The sequence below is a fragment of the Phymastichus coffea genome, unplaced genomic scaffold (assembly GCF_024137745.1).
Source record: "Phymastichus coffea isolate CEN01 unplaced genomic scaffold, Cenicafe_Pcof_1.1 PCOF00202, whole genome shotgun sequence".
Lineage (NCBI taxonomy): Eukaryota > Metazoa > Arthropoda > Insecta > Hymenoptera > Eulophidae > Phymastichus > Phymastichus coffea.
In genome coordinates, this window is record NW_026707013.1 from 88,563 (window position 1) to 104,645 (window position 16,083).

General features: G+C 39.8%; 1 protein-coding gene across 3 annotated transcripts in view; it reads left to right on the plus strand.

Moving 5' to 3' along the window:
- The window catches only part of LOC131673863 (SCY1-like protein 2), a 39,759-nt gene extending 23,880 nt beyond the window's left edge, over positions 1-15,879 (plus strand). Inside the window, exons 3-15 of one of the 3 annotated variants that reach the window (XM_058952206.1) lie at positions 1,124-1,258; positions 2,802-3,174; positions 3,767-3,862; positions 3,931-4,076; positions 4,305-4,435; positions 5,029-5,143; positions 5,687-6,227; positions 6,324-6,492; positions 6,566-6,747; positions 6,818-6,877; positions 6,948-7,198; positions 7,426-7,685; positions 10,377-15,879. In XM_058952206.1, the coding sequence (XP_058808189.1) occupies positions 1,124-1,258; positions 2,802-3,174; positions 3,767-3,862; positions 3,931-4,076; positions 4,305-4,435; positions 5,029-5,143; positions 5,687-6,227; positions 6,324-6,492; positions 6,566-6,747; positions 6,818-6,877; positions 6,948-7,198; positions 7,426-7,671 (2,445 nt within the window). In that variant the 3' untranslated portion in view covers positions 7,672-7,685; positions 10,377-15,879. The remainder of the gene's footprint in view (positions 1-1,123; positions 1,259-2,801; positions 3,175-3,766; positions 3,863-3,930; positions 4,077-4,304; positions 4,436-5,028; positions 5,144-5,686; positions 6,228-6,323; positions 6,493-6,565; positions 6,748-6,817; positions 6,878-6,947; positions 7,199-7,425; positions 7,686-10,376) is intronic. The other 2 variants (XM_058952208.1, XM_058952207.1) reach the window with 2 other exon arrangements.
- The last annotated feature ends 204 nt before the right edge of the window (positions 15,880-16,083 follow it).

Sequence of the window (16,083 nt, forward strand, 5' to 3'; positions counted from 1 at the left end):
TAGCCGCCAAAAACGAATTTCACCATCACAGAATTCATTCATGCATATAAATTACCGACGATCTGATTATAGAGACGAATAATCAGTCGGAAAAGTTTGAACGCTTATGTAAACGAAATGCGCGAGACAGCGCGAAGCGGACAGGACGTCACAACTATGATATTTAAACAGAAACGAAAACCGCAGTTCTCGCGCAAATTTCTCGCTTGATCTTGATCAATGAATGAGTGGAATTCCGCTTTGTTTTTTATCAGCTCGTGACATTTGCTAATTAAAAAATCGCCGTTTCGATGAATCGAAAGTCCTTTACAGTGCAGAATAGATCAGCCGCGATGAAAAGAAAGGAACGTCACGTTCGCTGCAGCGTGTAATTAATCAATATAACCAGCCTCTCCCACGCGATCCTCCATCTTAGCTTTGGGTTTCTTGTATTTCATTTCTGTACTTTCCAATTAAAAATAAAAAAAAACGAAAAACTAATACGATAGATTCTACCCTCTTTTCGCAATCTCATGGGCATTCATCTCCACTCTGCTTTCTTTTTTTATTCTGCGCACAAATTTTTTCAAGTGCTATTATTTCTTTCATAGCTTGGCCTTGCCGATAATTGATTCACAAATTTCTTCTGATTGACTCTGCAGCAGATTGCAGAGACTTGGGATAACCGTTTCAGTAGATCAAAGTCAATGTAACAGTAGCAGTATTTTTTTATTTTTCAAAATGTTGCGCTTGTAATTTAACTGATAGCTACGTAATGTCTTATTACTTGTTAATTTCTTTCAATGACGGTTCGATATATTGAAAGACGTAATTTGCCGTTATATAATTCACGAACGACCTTGTATACAAAAAATTCAATACATTTTTTTTTCTTCCCCGACAATAAATGGAATAGCTATTTTTTGTAATCTCTGAAACTATTATACGTCGGAACTCAATTTCTTCGCTAAACAAAATGTTTACTGAATTTAATTTGTATACTATTCATGAAAGAGCGCAAAAAAAGAGCGAACTTCAGGGAATTCTTCTTTCAGTGAGGCGAGGATAAAAAACTCAATTTCAATTTTGCTTTATTTTCTTTCTTTCTTTTTCTTCTTTTTTTTTGTTTCAAATTGTGTTTCAGGAAGTATCGATCTTTCTATTTGAAAAAAGATCGGTCGAAAAGATCCACAAGCCTAAAAGGAAAGAAGCCGTCACGGAGATGCTTCGAGTTGGAGTAAAACATTTGGAACGTTTCCGACATCCGAAAATTCTAAAGGTAATGAATATCTTTTTTTTTTCTATTCCATTTTTTTTCCAGTACAATACACGCTCAAAATTCTGAATAAAAAAATCTCCATTACAAAGAAGCTTCACCCTTTTATTCAGCTGGAGAAAAGCGAACTTTTTTGCAAGGCAAACAAATCACGTATTTTAATTACATCTTATTGCTTCATCGATAGAGGTAAAACAAAAAGTGGTAACAACTCCATCGAGAAAAGCACTCGATATTCTTCGATACAGAATCCATGTACTTTCTTTTTATGAGGAAGAAAAATCCTCGATCGTAAAAAAGCTCAACGGAAAAGAAAAGAGAAGAGCGCGAGCTACGCAATAAACTTTATTTTGACTTTTATTCACGACAGCTGAAACTTTTTAATTTGACATTTTTAATTACTTTGCGCGCACGTAGCCAAGACAACTGCGAATCCTGCTGTCGGAGAGGAATGTCGCGGAAAAACGGTTTACGTTCGAATAATTTTCAGAGAAACTTATCTCGATAAGTGAAATTGCTCAAATTATAAAGTCGCTTTCGGCAAACTTTTCACTTAAGAGATCCGCTTCTCGGCAGTTTATAGTTTATCGAGCTTGCAACGCGCGTTGCGAGAGAGACCTCAACTCCATTCCCAATTGTATAGACGAAGGAGAGAGTAATTCACTGCTACTACCACGCGCTACACGCCGCGGCAGCGGCAAGTCTCTCTGCCCCCCCTCTCTCTCTCGGATAATTACTTTACTACGCTCGACGAGTAGCTCGCCGAAAGAAAAAACTTAATAAGATACAATTGAGCTTACCAACTTGGCGTTTTTGATCATTCATTTACTCACGGTCCTTTTTTTCTATTCTCTCTTATTAAAATCTTTGACAATCACTCGATTCATTGCGTATGTCGCGGCTGTGTGCATTGTAAAAAGTTAGATAAGAATGAAGATTAATTAGTTGCTTCTATTCCATTACGAAAGATTCGTTTGAAAATAATAACCCATTAGAGTTGCAAGTGAAAAATACATTTTCTCTTTAGACATGAAAGAACACCAAGCGTAATACACGATAAGAGAAAAAAATCTCTTTGCTCTACTTCTATCAACGTTAGTATGATTGACCTTTACATGACTATAAAGACACAGAAGGAATAAAAAGAGCAACTTTTCCATCAGTACTTTCTACTTTGGAACACAAAAGAGTCACTGGGGTTACGGTATTTGTTCTGTGCACGGAGTCGCGAAAAGAGCTTTCACTGGACATTGTTGAACTTCTGCAACATAAATTGAACTGTTTACGAGACTTCACGCATAGTTACAATGGGAACCGGACCAATCGTAAGGTTTCACGATATTCGGGTACTTTGAGCTTCAAAATGTTTATAAAGGATTATTAAATTATTAAATGCTAATAAACTTTGAATATTTTTATTCAACGAGTAATGCCGATGGATTCGAGATACTTTTTTTTATGACACGACATGAATTTGAAAGAGGGACAATATTATGTTATTTTTTATACATACTTTCCAATAAAATATAAAAAAAAATATCTGCAGGTGATTCACGCAGTAGAAGAATGCCAAGACACATTAGCCTTCGTCTCGGAACCAGTACTGGCAAGTCTAGCAAACGTGCTAGCAGCGGAAGAACAGCGTCACTTAACGGAGACATTGTCAGCTCAAACGACAGGCTCCAATGTCACCATGAATCATCATCATCAGCAGTCATCGAATCAGCAGACGAATCGTCCGATTTTCACCAAGGATTACGAATTTCTTAGCATTGAAATCAAGTACGGTTTGCTACAGTGCACTGAAGCACTTTATTTTCTCCACGCGAGCTGCCAGGTGATGCACCGTAATATCTGTCCGAGTAGCATCATCATCACCAAGAGGGGCACGTGGAAATTGTTTGGCTTCGAGTTCATCGGTAAGTCGTTGCGAGGCACAAATGACGCGCCCCGACGTCCACAATGTTGATGAATCGATGAAAAGTTAGTCGCAAACTCACGAAAGTTAATTGCAACGAAACGCGTCACTCCGAGATAAACTTAACATATCAAGTTAAAATATCGCGTCGTTTGACGTGGAGCGAAGCGCAGAATCGCGTCGCTGCAGCGCGACGCAGATATTTACTTTCGTCGTGCAATTAACTTCGACGGCGATCCAAAGCAAAACGACAAAGGGAAAGCTCGTTTGGCCGTGATGAGTTTCGTGCGGATTATTTGGCGCGCGCACGGTAACGGGAGCGCGGATTAACAGATATCATTAAGAAATAACTCGAGTGATTTCTCACGGGCGAGAATGCGCCAGTCATCCGGCGAATTGCCGATGATTGCGCTCGCGCGCACTGAGCTGACAAGCGTTTTTGCACGGCACGCCTCGCCACGATGAATACGACTAAACTCTCAACTCGATCCGATTTCTCGCGGATCTCTCCGTTGCACGGACCCACGATAAAATCGAGCTCTTCTTGTAGGCGAAGAAACACTGAACCTGGAATGCGACTTTGTTTGTTGTAGAAAGGGTAAACGAGCGAGACGGCATCGAGCAAGTGCCACTCCCCCAATGGACCAATCGTTTGTCCAAGATAACTCAGCCCAACCTCGATTATCTCGGTAAGCTCGCGTAGCATTCAAAGTGCTCATGCCTCGCGTGGCAGTCAACGATTTCTTGTGCACAACAGCTCCAGAGGTGCAGCAGAAGAAGGTGGGCTGCACCCTCAGCGACATGTACAGCATGGGCATGGTGATGTGCGCAATTTTCAACAACGGCAGGCCGCTGATCCAAGCCAATCACAGTGTGTCCGACTACTTAAAGCAACAGGAAACGGTATTTTTGCAGTATTGAACAGTCCACCCTTTATCAAACTTTGTATCATTCAATTCCGCTGAGCTGAGGCTTCCACGGCTTTGCCCATATTAGCCACCTTCCAAGGGGCTGGGTTTACCGGTTCAGTTCCGCTCGAATAGTCACAAGGGACTTGTCGTCCGTGTCGCGCGCCTTCCCACGGGAGGCGAATTTGCGCGGCTTCTTAATGAAAAGTCCATTCGTTCGCAGCTGGAAAACCACATACACCAGCTGTTACCTCGCGTGCCGTTGCCGCTTCAAGAGTCGGTCTCGAGGCTACTGCTCAAAGACATCAAGCAGCGACCGACCGCCCAGGTGATCACCTACATCAAGTACTTCAAGTAAGAGCTCTCTTCTTCTCGCCATCTCGCTCTCGCCAGCGGGGAGGCCGACTTGGACGCTCAAATGCCAAATTTGCATACGACGCGCGTGCTTTTGTATAGCCTTACGTCCGTAGAAGCGCGCCAGGTCGTTCGCCTCCGTTCTTATTTTCGGAGTTGATTACCTCGATAGCAGAGCGCCGCGAGATGGTATCGCTCTTATTACAGACTACGACAGCAGCGCGCTGCTCTGACTTCAAATGCTCACCACGGGAGACGGCTGTATAAAGTGGCATGCGCTTTTAAATCTCCAGTGCCGAAATTTTACTGTTTCATCGTCAAATGTATAGCGTTAAGAAAAACACATCAAGTTAAAAAAAAATACTATCTCAGGCAACGGCGTGACCACGGACACGCGGATTCGTCGATCGATGATCGTACAGCCTTTGGCCATCTCGCCCTTCACAGTCGATCAACAGCGCGGCGCCCTGCACATGTGGCATTCGTGCCTTTTGCTGACGTTCTCGTGCATTTTCGATTTATCGCCATTGCCGCTCAAAAGACCGACATTACATATGTGCGTGCGCGCGCGCGCGCCTTTGATTTTCTTCCAGTGATCCGTCGGTGCAAGCCTTTCAATTTCTAGACGTGATAAACATGAAGGATCCACCACAGAAGGTTCACTTTTACAGGACCACGCTCAAGGAAGTGCTGCCCTACGTGCCGAAAGTAAGTAGTACGAACGCGCGTCAAGTCAGACGTCGAAGCGAACAAACGTCGCCGCAAGCGCACTCCGTGCGTATTGACGTATTTTGTATAAGCGGATGCACGTGATTGCGCGCGATTGACCAATCCAGATTCGCAATTGCGAATTTTGCGAATGATTCGCAGAGCCATCTAGTTCTGCGGCTACTTTCATCGCATTAGTAGCTACACCGCGTGTATTCCTCGCCTCCCTCTCTATTTTAATGATTATTACTAGACTGAAAGTTCGATATTGGGCAACCCACGTGGCTCATAAGTAAACGTGAGAGGCGAGAAATTGATCCGACGCGATGGCAAAGTGGAAAATTGGCTGTTAATGGATGAAACTTGATATGTATATCTAAACTGTGAATAAGCTCAGTGCGTACGTCGCGATTCGCTTGCAGAATCAAAGACCATTTGATTGCCGACAAAGAACTCAGGGTTTTCGTAGTCTGGGGCGGGAGTGGGGAGTAAGAACCTTTTTTTGCTGTGCCTTCCACTGACGAAAGTCTGTGGCATCGACAGAAAATGTGGTACATGCATATCTGGCCGGTGCTGTACCAGGAGGCACTGGCGAGCGAGGTGCTGGCGGCGGTGCTGCAGCCGATATTCTACATCATTCAGAACGCCACGCCCCTGGAGTACGAGGAAATCCTATTGCCGACGTTCAGGCCGCTGTTCTCGGCGCCGCGCTCGATCCAAGGCACGGTGGCGCTGCTTGAGAATCTGCACTTCGCCCTGGAGAAGACGCCGCTGGACATCATCAACAAGGACATGCTGCCGATACTTTACAACTCGTTCGAGAGTGGCACCATCCAGATCCAGACGGCGGCGTTCGTGGCGCTACCTAACGTGAAGAACTACATGGACGACATGGCGATACGACGCACCGTGCTGCCCAAGGTGAAGATGGCCTTCCAGAACAGCACCACGGACCAGAGGATCCTCATGAACGCGCTCGCGAGCATACTCGATCGGCTTGAGAAGCAGCAGATCATCGACGAGGTGCTGCCGCTGCTCTGGGACGTGAAGCTTCAGGAACCCGAGATCATCCTTAGGATGGTAGGTAAGTGATCGACTCTCCGCAATTGACTTACTGGCTGCACGCGCGCGCGCCCCGCCTCTTACTCGAACCGCCACGGTCGCTGATCCTCGCTCGCAGGCATCTACAGGATAATGCTGAGCGACAAGAAATACGGACTGTCCGTCAATCTGATGGCGACGCGGGTGATGCCGCTGCTGCTCCCGCAAACGGTCAACCCGGCGCTCACCTTCGACGTCTTCACCGCCCTGCTGGAAGTACTGCAGGAGATGCTCAATCACATCGAGAGGTACGCCGACGTTTCGACGATCGGTTGAACTGCAAGATTGAGCGAGCTTTTTCTTTGCCCGTTGCCTTTTCAGAAACCAAAGGAACAAGCTGAAACTCGACAATCTGTCTCTTCCCAGTCTCGAGCGACACCGTCCCCTGCGCCACCAATACAGCACCGATAACATGCACGTCCCGCCCTTCAACATTCCTAATTTGCGCATCGAGCAGAGGAAGACATCGTCGGCCGAGGACATGGCCAGGAAAAATTCCATCGGTATGTGCATTTATTCCAATCGCTACGATCCGTTCTGCTTAATCGTGACTTCTCCTCGGTGTGACCGCAGGTTCCATGTCCATGACGGCCTCTGCGGAAAACATGACAGGCAGGAAGAACTCAATGGCGGGTAAGTGTAGCGAGGAGAAACGTGTCGCGTGGAAGGAAGCGTTGGCTGAGGGGAAACGGCGGATGCGCAGGTATGCTGGGCAGCTGGTGGTTCGGCTCGACGTCGTCGGCCAACGCCGACAGCAATTTCCTGCGCGTGGCCAACACCTTCACGAGCCGCCGGCTCAGCGACAACACACTGATGACCCCGAAGATCAGGATCGCGCCATCGTGCGCCAGCTCGCCCGGTGGCACGCCCGGTGGCGGTCTGCCCATACGCAGGCACTCGAGCACGGGGCCGCAGGAGCGCCGTGGCTCCAATATCAATCTGTCACCTCCCACGGTATGCACCATTATTAGCATTCCGCGAGTGCGCGCGAACATGCTTGCGTTTGGCGAGGGTCCTTCGGCTCCTCCTTGCGTCGCGCGCGCGAGCACCGCGGCTCGAGGCTCGGTACTCCACGGTGGCTCACGAGGACGGCATTTCGAGCGCGGTCGTTCGCTCGATGACGGGCAAGCGCAAGCTGCACGCTGTATTGTGGTATGTTGTTTGTGGGTCTGTTTCGACAGGGCGGCGGCATGCCGATAACGAGCAGCAGCGTGCCGTACCTCCTGTCATCGAGCATGAGCAGTATAAGAGGCTCGCGACGGCCGTCGGTCTCGTCCACGTCGTCGCAGCAGGGCTCTGGCCTGCTCCAGCAGTTTGGCTCCGGCATGGTAAGACAACTACCCCCCATCTGCCTCAACCTGAATGGACCACCACCACCAACACTCTCTCCATCACTCCTGCAGCCATCGGGACAACCTTCCCACTGACCCATGGTTACAGTGTAAGGATCTCAAGTGTTCCTTTGCCAACAACAACAAACAACTACCACAGCAAAACTTCTAAAGAGATCGAACGCGATTTTTTATCTTTCTCATTTCGGGCCATCGCGACACCTCGGTCAGCGGTGCGATGACTCTTGACTGGGTTCGCTTCCAATCGCGCGCTGGGTAAGAAAAAGGCGCTCGGGAAACGTCCGATCAAGTTTCGTCGTGTTCGCTGCACCGGCCGACCACACGTGTCCATTGATTCATTCCGTCAAGCTGATGAAGGAAGTATCAATCGAAATTTCATGGCTTTTCACGGTTCTGGCTATTTGATGCTTTCTCTCTCTCTCTCTCTCTTCGCGTCTAATTCAATATTTGAATATTCGCTGGACTGCGAGTAGCGGCATTGTGCTCGCAGGGCATAAATATCGGAAATCAGTATCTTGTTTCAAATTGTTACTATATCAGAGCTCCATTTCAATTGTATTTTCATCAATGGCTGATAATTTATACCGACCTTGCGCGAGAAATACGGCCATTTGTATTTACGCTGCCTCGATTATCAAGTGCACGTTAAAAAGTTTGATCTTAGAACTGCATCGTAACTCCTGGTCAACTTTAGTATGGCCTCAATTTATAACTTTGAACGTTTTGCTGTTATACTATCGAATCGATCTGAAAGCCAATCGAAATTTTCGCAATAACTTCCTTTTTACCAGCTTTAATATTAACATTCGGTATAGAGAGTTGACATTATCGCTCGCGTTTTCGCAAACGACACTTGTTCTATAAAATGCCTCTTGTGCTCTATCTTCGTTCTGCCATATTTGACATCGTGATTATTATTAGTTCACTTTGTGCTCCTGTAAACATTGTATTTTGTTTTATTTCTGACGTAAACTTTTGCGTTTCATGATTTCGAAATACAACATTTTCCAGCTTGAAATCATTGATACGAAAGATATAATTTTATGCCGCTTCATTATCTCCAGCGATTGATCGATTTTACATGCATTAGTCCGACACGCTGTGTTTAATCATGATTTGATTTTCCCATTTAAAAATTTTTTTCTTTTTCAAGAAAACAAAACAGTTTCATTGTCATGAAACGAATTAATTACTGGGGTAACGTGAGATTTCATAAGACACGGTATCAGAAAACTTTGTCGCGACTTCAAATAACCGAAAGAAGCAATCCCCCCATGTTGACTGAAGGATCGAGTTCAACGAACATATATATCTTGCGTTATGCTACCCGTGTGATTGCTATCCTTGCACAATGTACCCACGGCAAATAGAGTCAACAACGAATGACACTCTTTGATCGTGTGTACATAGAAATCTCCTCTCTCTCTCTCTCTCTCTCTCTCTCTCTCTCTCTATACCATAGTATCTGTCTGTATCATTCTGCCTGTGTCTCACTTCTGCCTCTGTGATAGCGAATATTATATAAAAGCATCGTTTTAATTGCATGTTGTTTAAAGTATGCCATGTGTATTTGATATACATAAAAAAAGACAACCAAAAAAACATCAGCACGACGCTGTATCAACGTCCAACATCGCCTGTGCTACTGTGGATGCAACGCTACTCATCTCTATTTATTTATCGCATATATATAAATAATCTTGCTTTTAGAAAAAGTGCATATATAATAACCATCATTGTCGTCCGCTGATACTCTGCTACTTCACTCAACTACTCATCACACGCTACGATACGCCGCATCTCTCCACAAAGCCTCTGCTACGGACATCCGAACTTTATATATTTTGAGATTTTGTAATTGCTATCATGATATATCTTCTTTTAATACGAAACATCGTAATTTCTACGCTTCTGTGCGCTTCGCAATTTTTCTCTCTCATTCGTTATATGCCCTTTTTTTCTTTCTTTTGATCTGTTGTGCAAGACTCGGATTCGATTTGGCTTCGCAGCTCTTTATTTACCCTCCTCGCGGCGTATAGCCAAGGGCTGTAAATGAAAAGTTGTAAACGTCAACTCTCGGCTCTGTTCCTCTTTAATTCGAATGATCAAACGCGTATAGGCGGAATCGCGTTTTACACGTGCGGAATCCTTGGCTTTTCAATGTAGCTAAGTGCAAGCTATCGAAAGCTTTAATTTCACTACTCGAGACGACAATGCAATCAAACGTGTCATTTTATCTCATTTTATGTCCTTCGTGCACTAAACGCGTATACACAAGTACTCAATTTGCGTTTCAGAAAACACTGCGTGAAGTAATGCTTTGCATGTATTACAGTGCAATTTGAAAAAAAAAATAAATAAAAAACAAAACTTTGCTTGTATATCAAAGCAACGAACGAGTTTTGCGTGGGAGGCCAATTTCAATGCTGTCCAATCCTTTATGTCTACCTCACAAAAAACGAGGCGGAAAAATGAGACGCTTGTCAGATTGGTCTCTCCCACGCGAAATTCTCCTTCTCTGTGATATTTTCTCTTGCGCACGTGTCGATCGAAAATTGCGAAGCGCAGACTGGCACATGTATTTTCTATAGTTATATAAATAACGATTTATTTGTAGAATAGCGAATTTCAGCAAACAAACTTTTTTTTTTCAACAATCAACTCGTCAAAAGAAAAAAAAAACTCTTTTCAAGTATTGAATATCTAAACTAAATAGACATATCTAATGAAATAAATGGCCACGCATGTGTCAGCCCTGCCGATTACGCTTTCTGTTACAGTACCAACTGTTCTCTGGACGGTCATAATCCGGTGGAGATACAGCTGGAGCACGAGAACTCGTCGATAATCCTGTGAGACGGGCAGTATATCGGCAGCAACGACGAGTATCGTGCGTTCAATTATTAATGATGTCACATCTCAGCTCTGCGTCGTCGTCTTTGCGAAAGGCACGTGTATCCTTCTTCCAGAAGAGAGTTTTGCGGTTAAAGAGCGTCGGACTTCTTCTCGTTCTCCTCACTTCGTACTTCTTCCACCCCGCCTCTGCGAATTTTTCGCGCTTATTCGGTATGCTGTATATTTTCCATTTCGTAAGCCAACACTCGACAAGTGTTTGCCATCTTTCCTGTCAACAGTAATATTACTTGCGTTCCATTGCATGTACATATTGTCAAACAAGAGCAAAAATAAGCATGTGTTGTATGTCGAAAATAAGTTGTAAATAAGTGCGATTTCAATTGAAAGTCCGACAGAGACAAATGCTGCGGCGACAGCAAAACACAAAAAAAAAACACTACGAAAGCCTAAAAAAGAGAGAATATGTATATTCTCAATTGTTCGTATCGTTTATATGTATAATAAGTATAATCTTAAAAGAGACAATCTATCAATTCAGCGCCTCGATAATGACAAGAAAAACTAAGTCGCGGGACGGCTCTTCAGACTATCAAACCGAATCAAAAGAAAAGAAAAAACAAAGAAAGAAAATAATAAAAAATATACCTTACCTTAGATAAATTATACACTTCCTTATCATTCGAGATAATTATATTCTAGAAAACTTAATTGTAAACTGTAATTTTATTATGGAGCAAGGACGCAACAAAAAAAAATTTAAAAAAAAAGCTGAAAGAGCGCTTAAGGAGAAAGAAAGACATATTTGACTATCAGCGAACTATATATATATATATATATATATATACACACACCCACATATATATATATACACGTGTTTCTTCTGTCAATTCTAATCATTGCATCAACAATCATTACTTGTTAAGGGTAGCTTTTATACGCGAAGGGGAATTAAGACGCGTTAACATGGCCCCAAGAAATGCTAATGCAGAAAGTAAATATCTCATTCGCGTAAAATGAAAATTTTGCTAAGGGGAGTTTTTTCGAGCAAGCAATGAGCTTCCGTGTGAGCTGCGTTCTTTGCTTAGTAGAATTATTGGTTCTAACGTGGAACTCAAAACCGCGCCACTTGGGACAGACGTCCTTCCTCTTTCTTCCTCTCTCTCTCTCTCCCTCTCTCTCTCTCTCTCTCTATCTCTCTCTCTCGAGCATCTTCTCGCGCTAATCAACATATCAGTATAATATGATGTATATCATCAGTGAAAAACAAGCTTTCGTGATGTTTGCCCTACTCGAACAATGAAAAATATTTAAAACAAGAAATAATAATAATAATAATAATAATAATAATAATAATAACAAAATCTCTAAAACTTCTGTATACTTTCTCTTTCTGTGATAAAAAAATGACGAACTTTGACGATAACCTTGTTTCCTTTGCCCCGTCCTACATAAAGTACTTATCGTATGTCCTGCGTGTGGAAGAGAGAGAAAAAAACCATTTGTTACCGTGTGTGTGAAACACAGGCGTACATCGCGTGCGTTGCGACGACGAGTAATAAAAACGAAAGAAGGAACAAAAAAAAGGGAATATTTTACTTCCATGATATAGATTTTAACCGGAAAATAAAACAAAAAAAATAAAGTCAGATTTATAGAAAAACAAAATGACTTTTTTACGCGGCTAATATGATAATACATAGAGCTATTTATTTATGTACTAGAACGACTTACAACTTTATCGAGACTGCGCGCGCAGGCGTCAAAGTGGAGGATACTTATTGAAGTTATATTATATAGTATATATACACGCATCGCACGGTTTCAGTTGGCCCACTGAAAGTTTATCTAAGAGAGTTTTAAAACAGATAGCAGAGTATATTTTTAACGCGAGACTGTTACATCTTTCGGCTGTCCATTGTATAGTCAACTTTCTACGCGGGCGTAGAATCTTCCAAGACAATTTATCCAAGATAACTAATAAGTGTTCTATTTTCCATTTTGACCATATATAATATACATATGACTACGATCTTATTAACTAGAGATTGCTATATTTCATAAATTTTCAATAACACATAATCTATCTTTATAAATGGTTGAAACAATAAACAAGTCGTAATATCTGACTGTTAGTTATGAATATTCCCTGTTGAACAAAGTAATACCAATTTTATTTGTCAGATTTTGGATAAGAAATAATCGTGTGAACAGTGGTTGCAACGTATATCAACAGAAGTAAACGAATTGATCATATTTTTCTTAGAATTAGCAAGTGTTAAAAGAAAAAAAAAGGGAAAATGAAAAACAAAACGGCAATGAAACACATACAAAACAAACTAATAATGTCAAATCCTCAAAGTAGAGATGCCGAATGTGTAAAGACAATGTAAATCAAATATAAAAAGTACATATTTACATATGAATAAATACGCGTGTAAAATAACAATTATATTGATTGTATAAAAAACAAAATAATTTGCCACCAATGGAGCAATATCGTGAGACGATAAATGAAAAAAAAGCCTTTCTAAAATATATTCTATCTTAATAATATTTTAAAGAAAAATCAGTGTAAAGTGGAAAGTCGTTGTCAGAATATAAACTAAAAAAAAAGGAATTGTGTCTGAGTGTACGTATGTATAAAAAAGTTATTTCCAAGCCAGAAACTTCAGATCACGATAATAATGATCAATAATTATAACTGTACATGTAAACGCAACATCAAATGATAATAATCATTATTAACGTGTGATTGTATGGTAGATTTTAGGTGAAATACTTTCGTCTTTTCAAACAAACTTCTTCAATACGTGGAAAATAATAATCTTCTTTTCCGTCAACTTATGAAAAGAAATTGTTCTTATCATTTTCCGTTGTAGATTTAGATCTTTGCTGGCATACTACACATTCGATGTAAACGTGAGATTTCATAATAGGATAGAACTTGAATTGTTTCAAAATTAAAAGTCAAGGTATATTATGATTATATAAAAACTATCATTAATAATTATTTTGCCATATTTTTTGATGTGACGACAACTGATAATTTGTATAATGACTGATTAAAAGTTAGTCTAATGTATGTACGATTAAATAAAATTTGATTAATATAATTATCATTCCTTTTGTCTACAAAAGCAAAATGTAACAAACGTTCTACAATAGAAATTTACTACGTATATTTTCAGTATTAATTTTACGTACTGCAAAAGCAATAATATCAAATAAGCCTTGCCAGTATTATGAATATAACTTATTTGGCTGAGAATGCAGAATAAATAATTAAATTTTTTTTAATGCTATTGAATTACATAAGAAAAATTAAAAAGACAATCTTACCTGACAACGCGTTGTAATGCTCGTGCAGAAAACAAGTTAGAACAAATGAATCGAGAACTTAATGTGATTAACGTATACAATCATTAACGTTAATGGGAAACCCCAATGAAGGACTTCAATATTTATAATTCAAATCGTTACTTTCATTTTTATAACGATTATCCATGAATCAGTTAAAAATTACTGATTGATCTTACTATCAATTTCAGGAGAGTGATTAAGTGTCCTTATTCTTAAAAATAATTGACGTAATTGGAAATGATATCAAACATTAATATAACTAAAATGAATTATTTATGATTTCTTTGAGAGTATTGTGATACATAAGTTTCATCATCGAACTGACAGAAACAATATTTCGTCAACCTAATTTTAAATTTGCCAGGCATGGCAATGAGTCACTTGTGAGAAAGAATAAAATGAAAAGAAAATCATGTAATAATGTTAAGATTCACTGTCTACGCAATTGACAATCGGTAGAATTGATGCAGGAAACTTCGCAACAAGAAAAGTCAATCGACGATAAAAAATTATTTTATTGCAATGTTTTGTTTGCGAGAAGCGTAATTTCGTCCATAAATAACAAATAAACGAAAGTTCACAGCCTGTGAAAGTAAAAGTCATGGAAATTTTTAATGTATTAAAAGAAAATTGATTACAACGTATAAATGGTTACTTTTTTCAAAGTAAAAGTGCCAATTTCTGAGATCTTATGAAAAATCTTTAAAATTGAAGGATTTTTTCAATTTCCAGTCATTACATACTAGTGACATCTTTAAATAATTATGCACGTATCGCTATAAATTACACTCTTTTGAATAATCTCAAGGTTGATGATTATTTTTCCTATCGGTAATTTTTTTATTCTTATGATAATACTAGGTTAATGAATTTTGGGCTGATCTTTTAAAGACTTATTATATATGAATGTGCGATTGTAGAATAGGGTGATAGACGTTAAATGACGAAGTCTTTCCTACTATATACATATTGTAATTTGCGCAGATTCTAAAGAAAGAAGTAGCCTAGGTTATTATTTGAGTAGAAACACTATTTGAAACCAGATTTTCACTAGCATTTTATTCCTACATTCAAAATTTAAATCATATCATTTTGATATATAAGTAGTTTTATAAAGTTCAAAATGTTTCTTCTTCTAAATTTCAAACAAATAATTGAAACAAATATTATCAAATCTTTTTGCAAGTTCGTTCCTTGTAATTTTATTTGTATTTTCAATTTAATATTATAATATATGTAATAACTATGTATAACTGTGAATCCTTTATAATTGTATAGAAAACAAAGAGATAAATGAAAATGAGGTTGCATAAAATGTACACATTGTTGGATGAAGCATTAATAAAACTGACGAAAGTCTACATTAGAGGGTGAATAACAAAAATTTTTTAAATTAGTAGATATACTTTAACTCTTGACATTTTTGTATTGAATATTGTATGTATGTACATTAGGTAAAGATCATTGAAGAAGCAAAGTATGTTGGTAAAAAGAACGCTAAGCAAATTAAGAAAATTACCTAAGAGATTTACATGTATATATAAATATTTTGCCTCTTGTGAATGAAAAATAGCCTTAAAGTATTGTATAATAAACATATGAAGTAATAGCCTTCAAAATTGAATACTGTAAGTGTATCTAATTATCAATGGATAAAAATGTTGTGAAAACAATGTGAATATTTTGAAAGAGAAGTAATCTAATCCGAAGGGCAAAGTGCGTTTATTTGTTTTTCACTACAAGCAAAGAAAAATCCTATATAAAAAAGCAACGCAATCAATAAGGATGCTTAAACAATAAATGACCTAATCTTTAATTGTTTCGCATCGCCTTAACATACAGAGCATAAAAAAAGTATGATGCTCGGAGAAAAGGTATATTTTATAAAACTAAATCGCATGCATAAAATAAAAGAAAAAGTTATTAAAAAACAGTTATCGAAAAAAAAAAAATGCAACAGTATCGTGTCTCCAGAATAAAAAAAATAAAAACATCACTCGACTATATTGTACACATATTTAGAATAACAAAAAAATGCAATGAATGTACGATATCTAATAAATGTGTTCTGCACCATTTTTCGGTTTGTACTAATATTTTTATTGTACCTCTCGTATTGAAATATCGTACATCGTAACCTCTTTCCAATTTCAGCGGGGAAAAGCTTGCGTTACCTTCTTGCCGCGATAGATGTCGCAAGGCATCGGGCAGTGTTATCGATGGAGGAAATACCGGGAGCTCTCAAATATAATGTAAGTAAAAGTGAGGTAA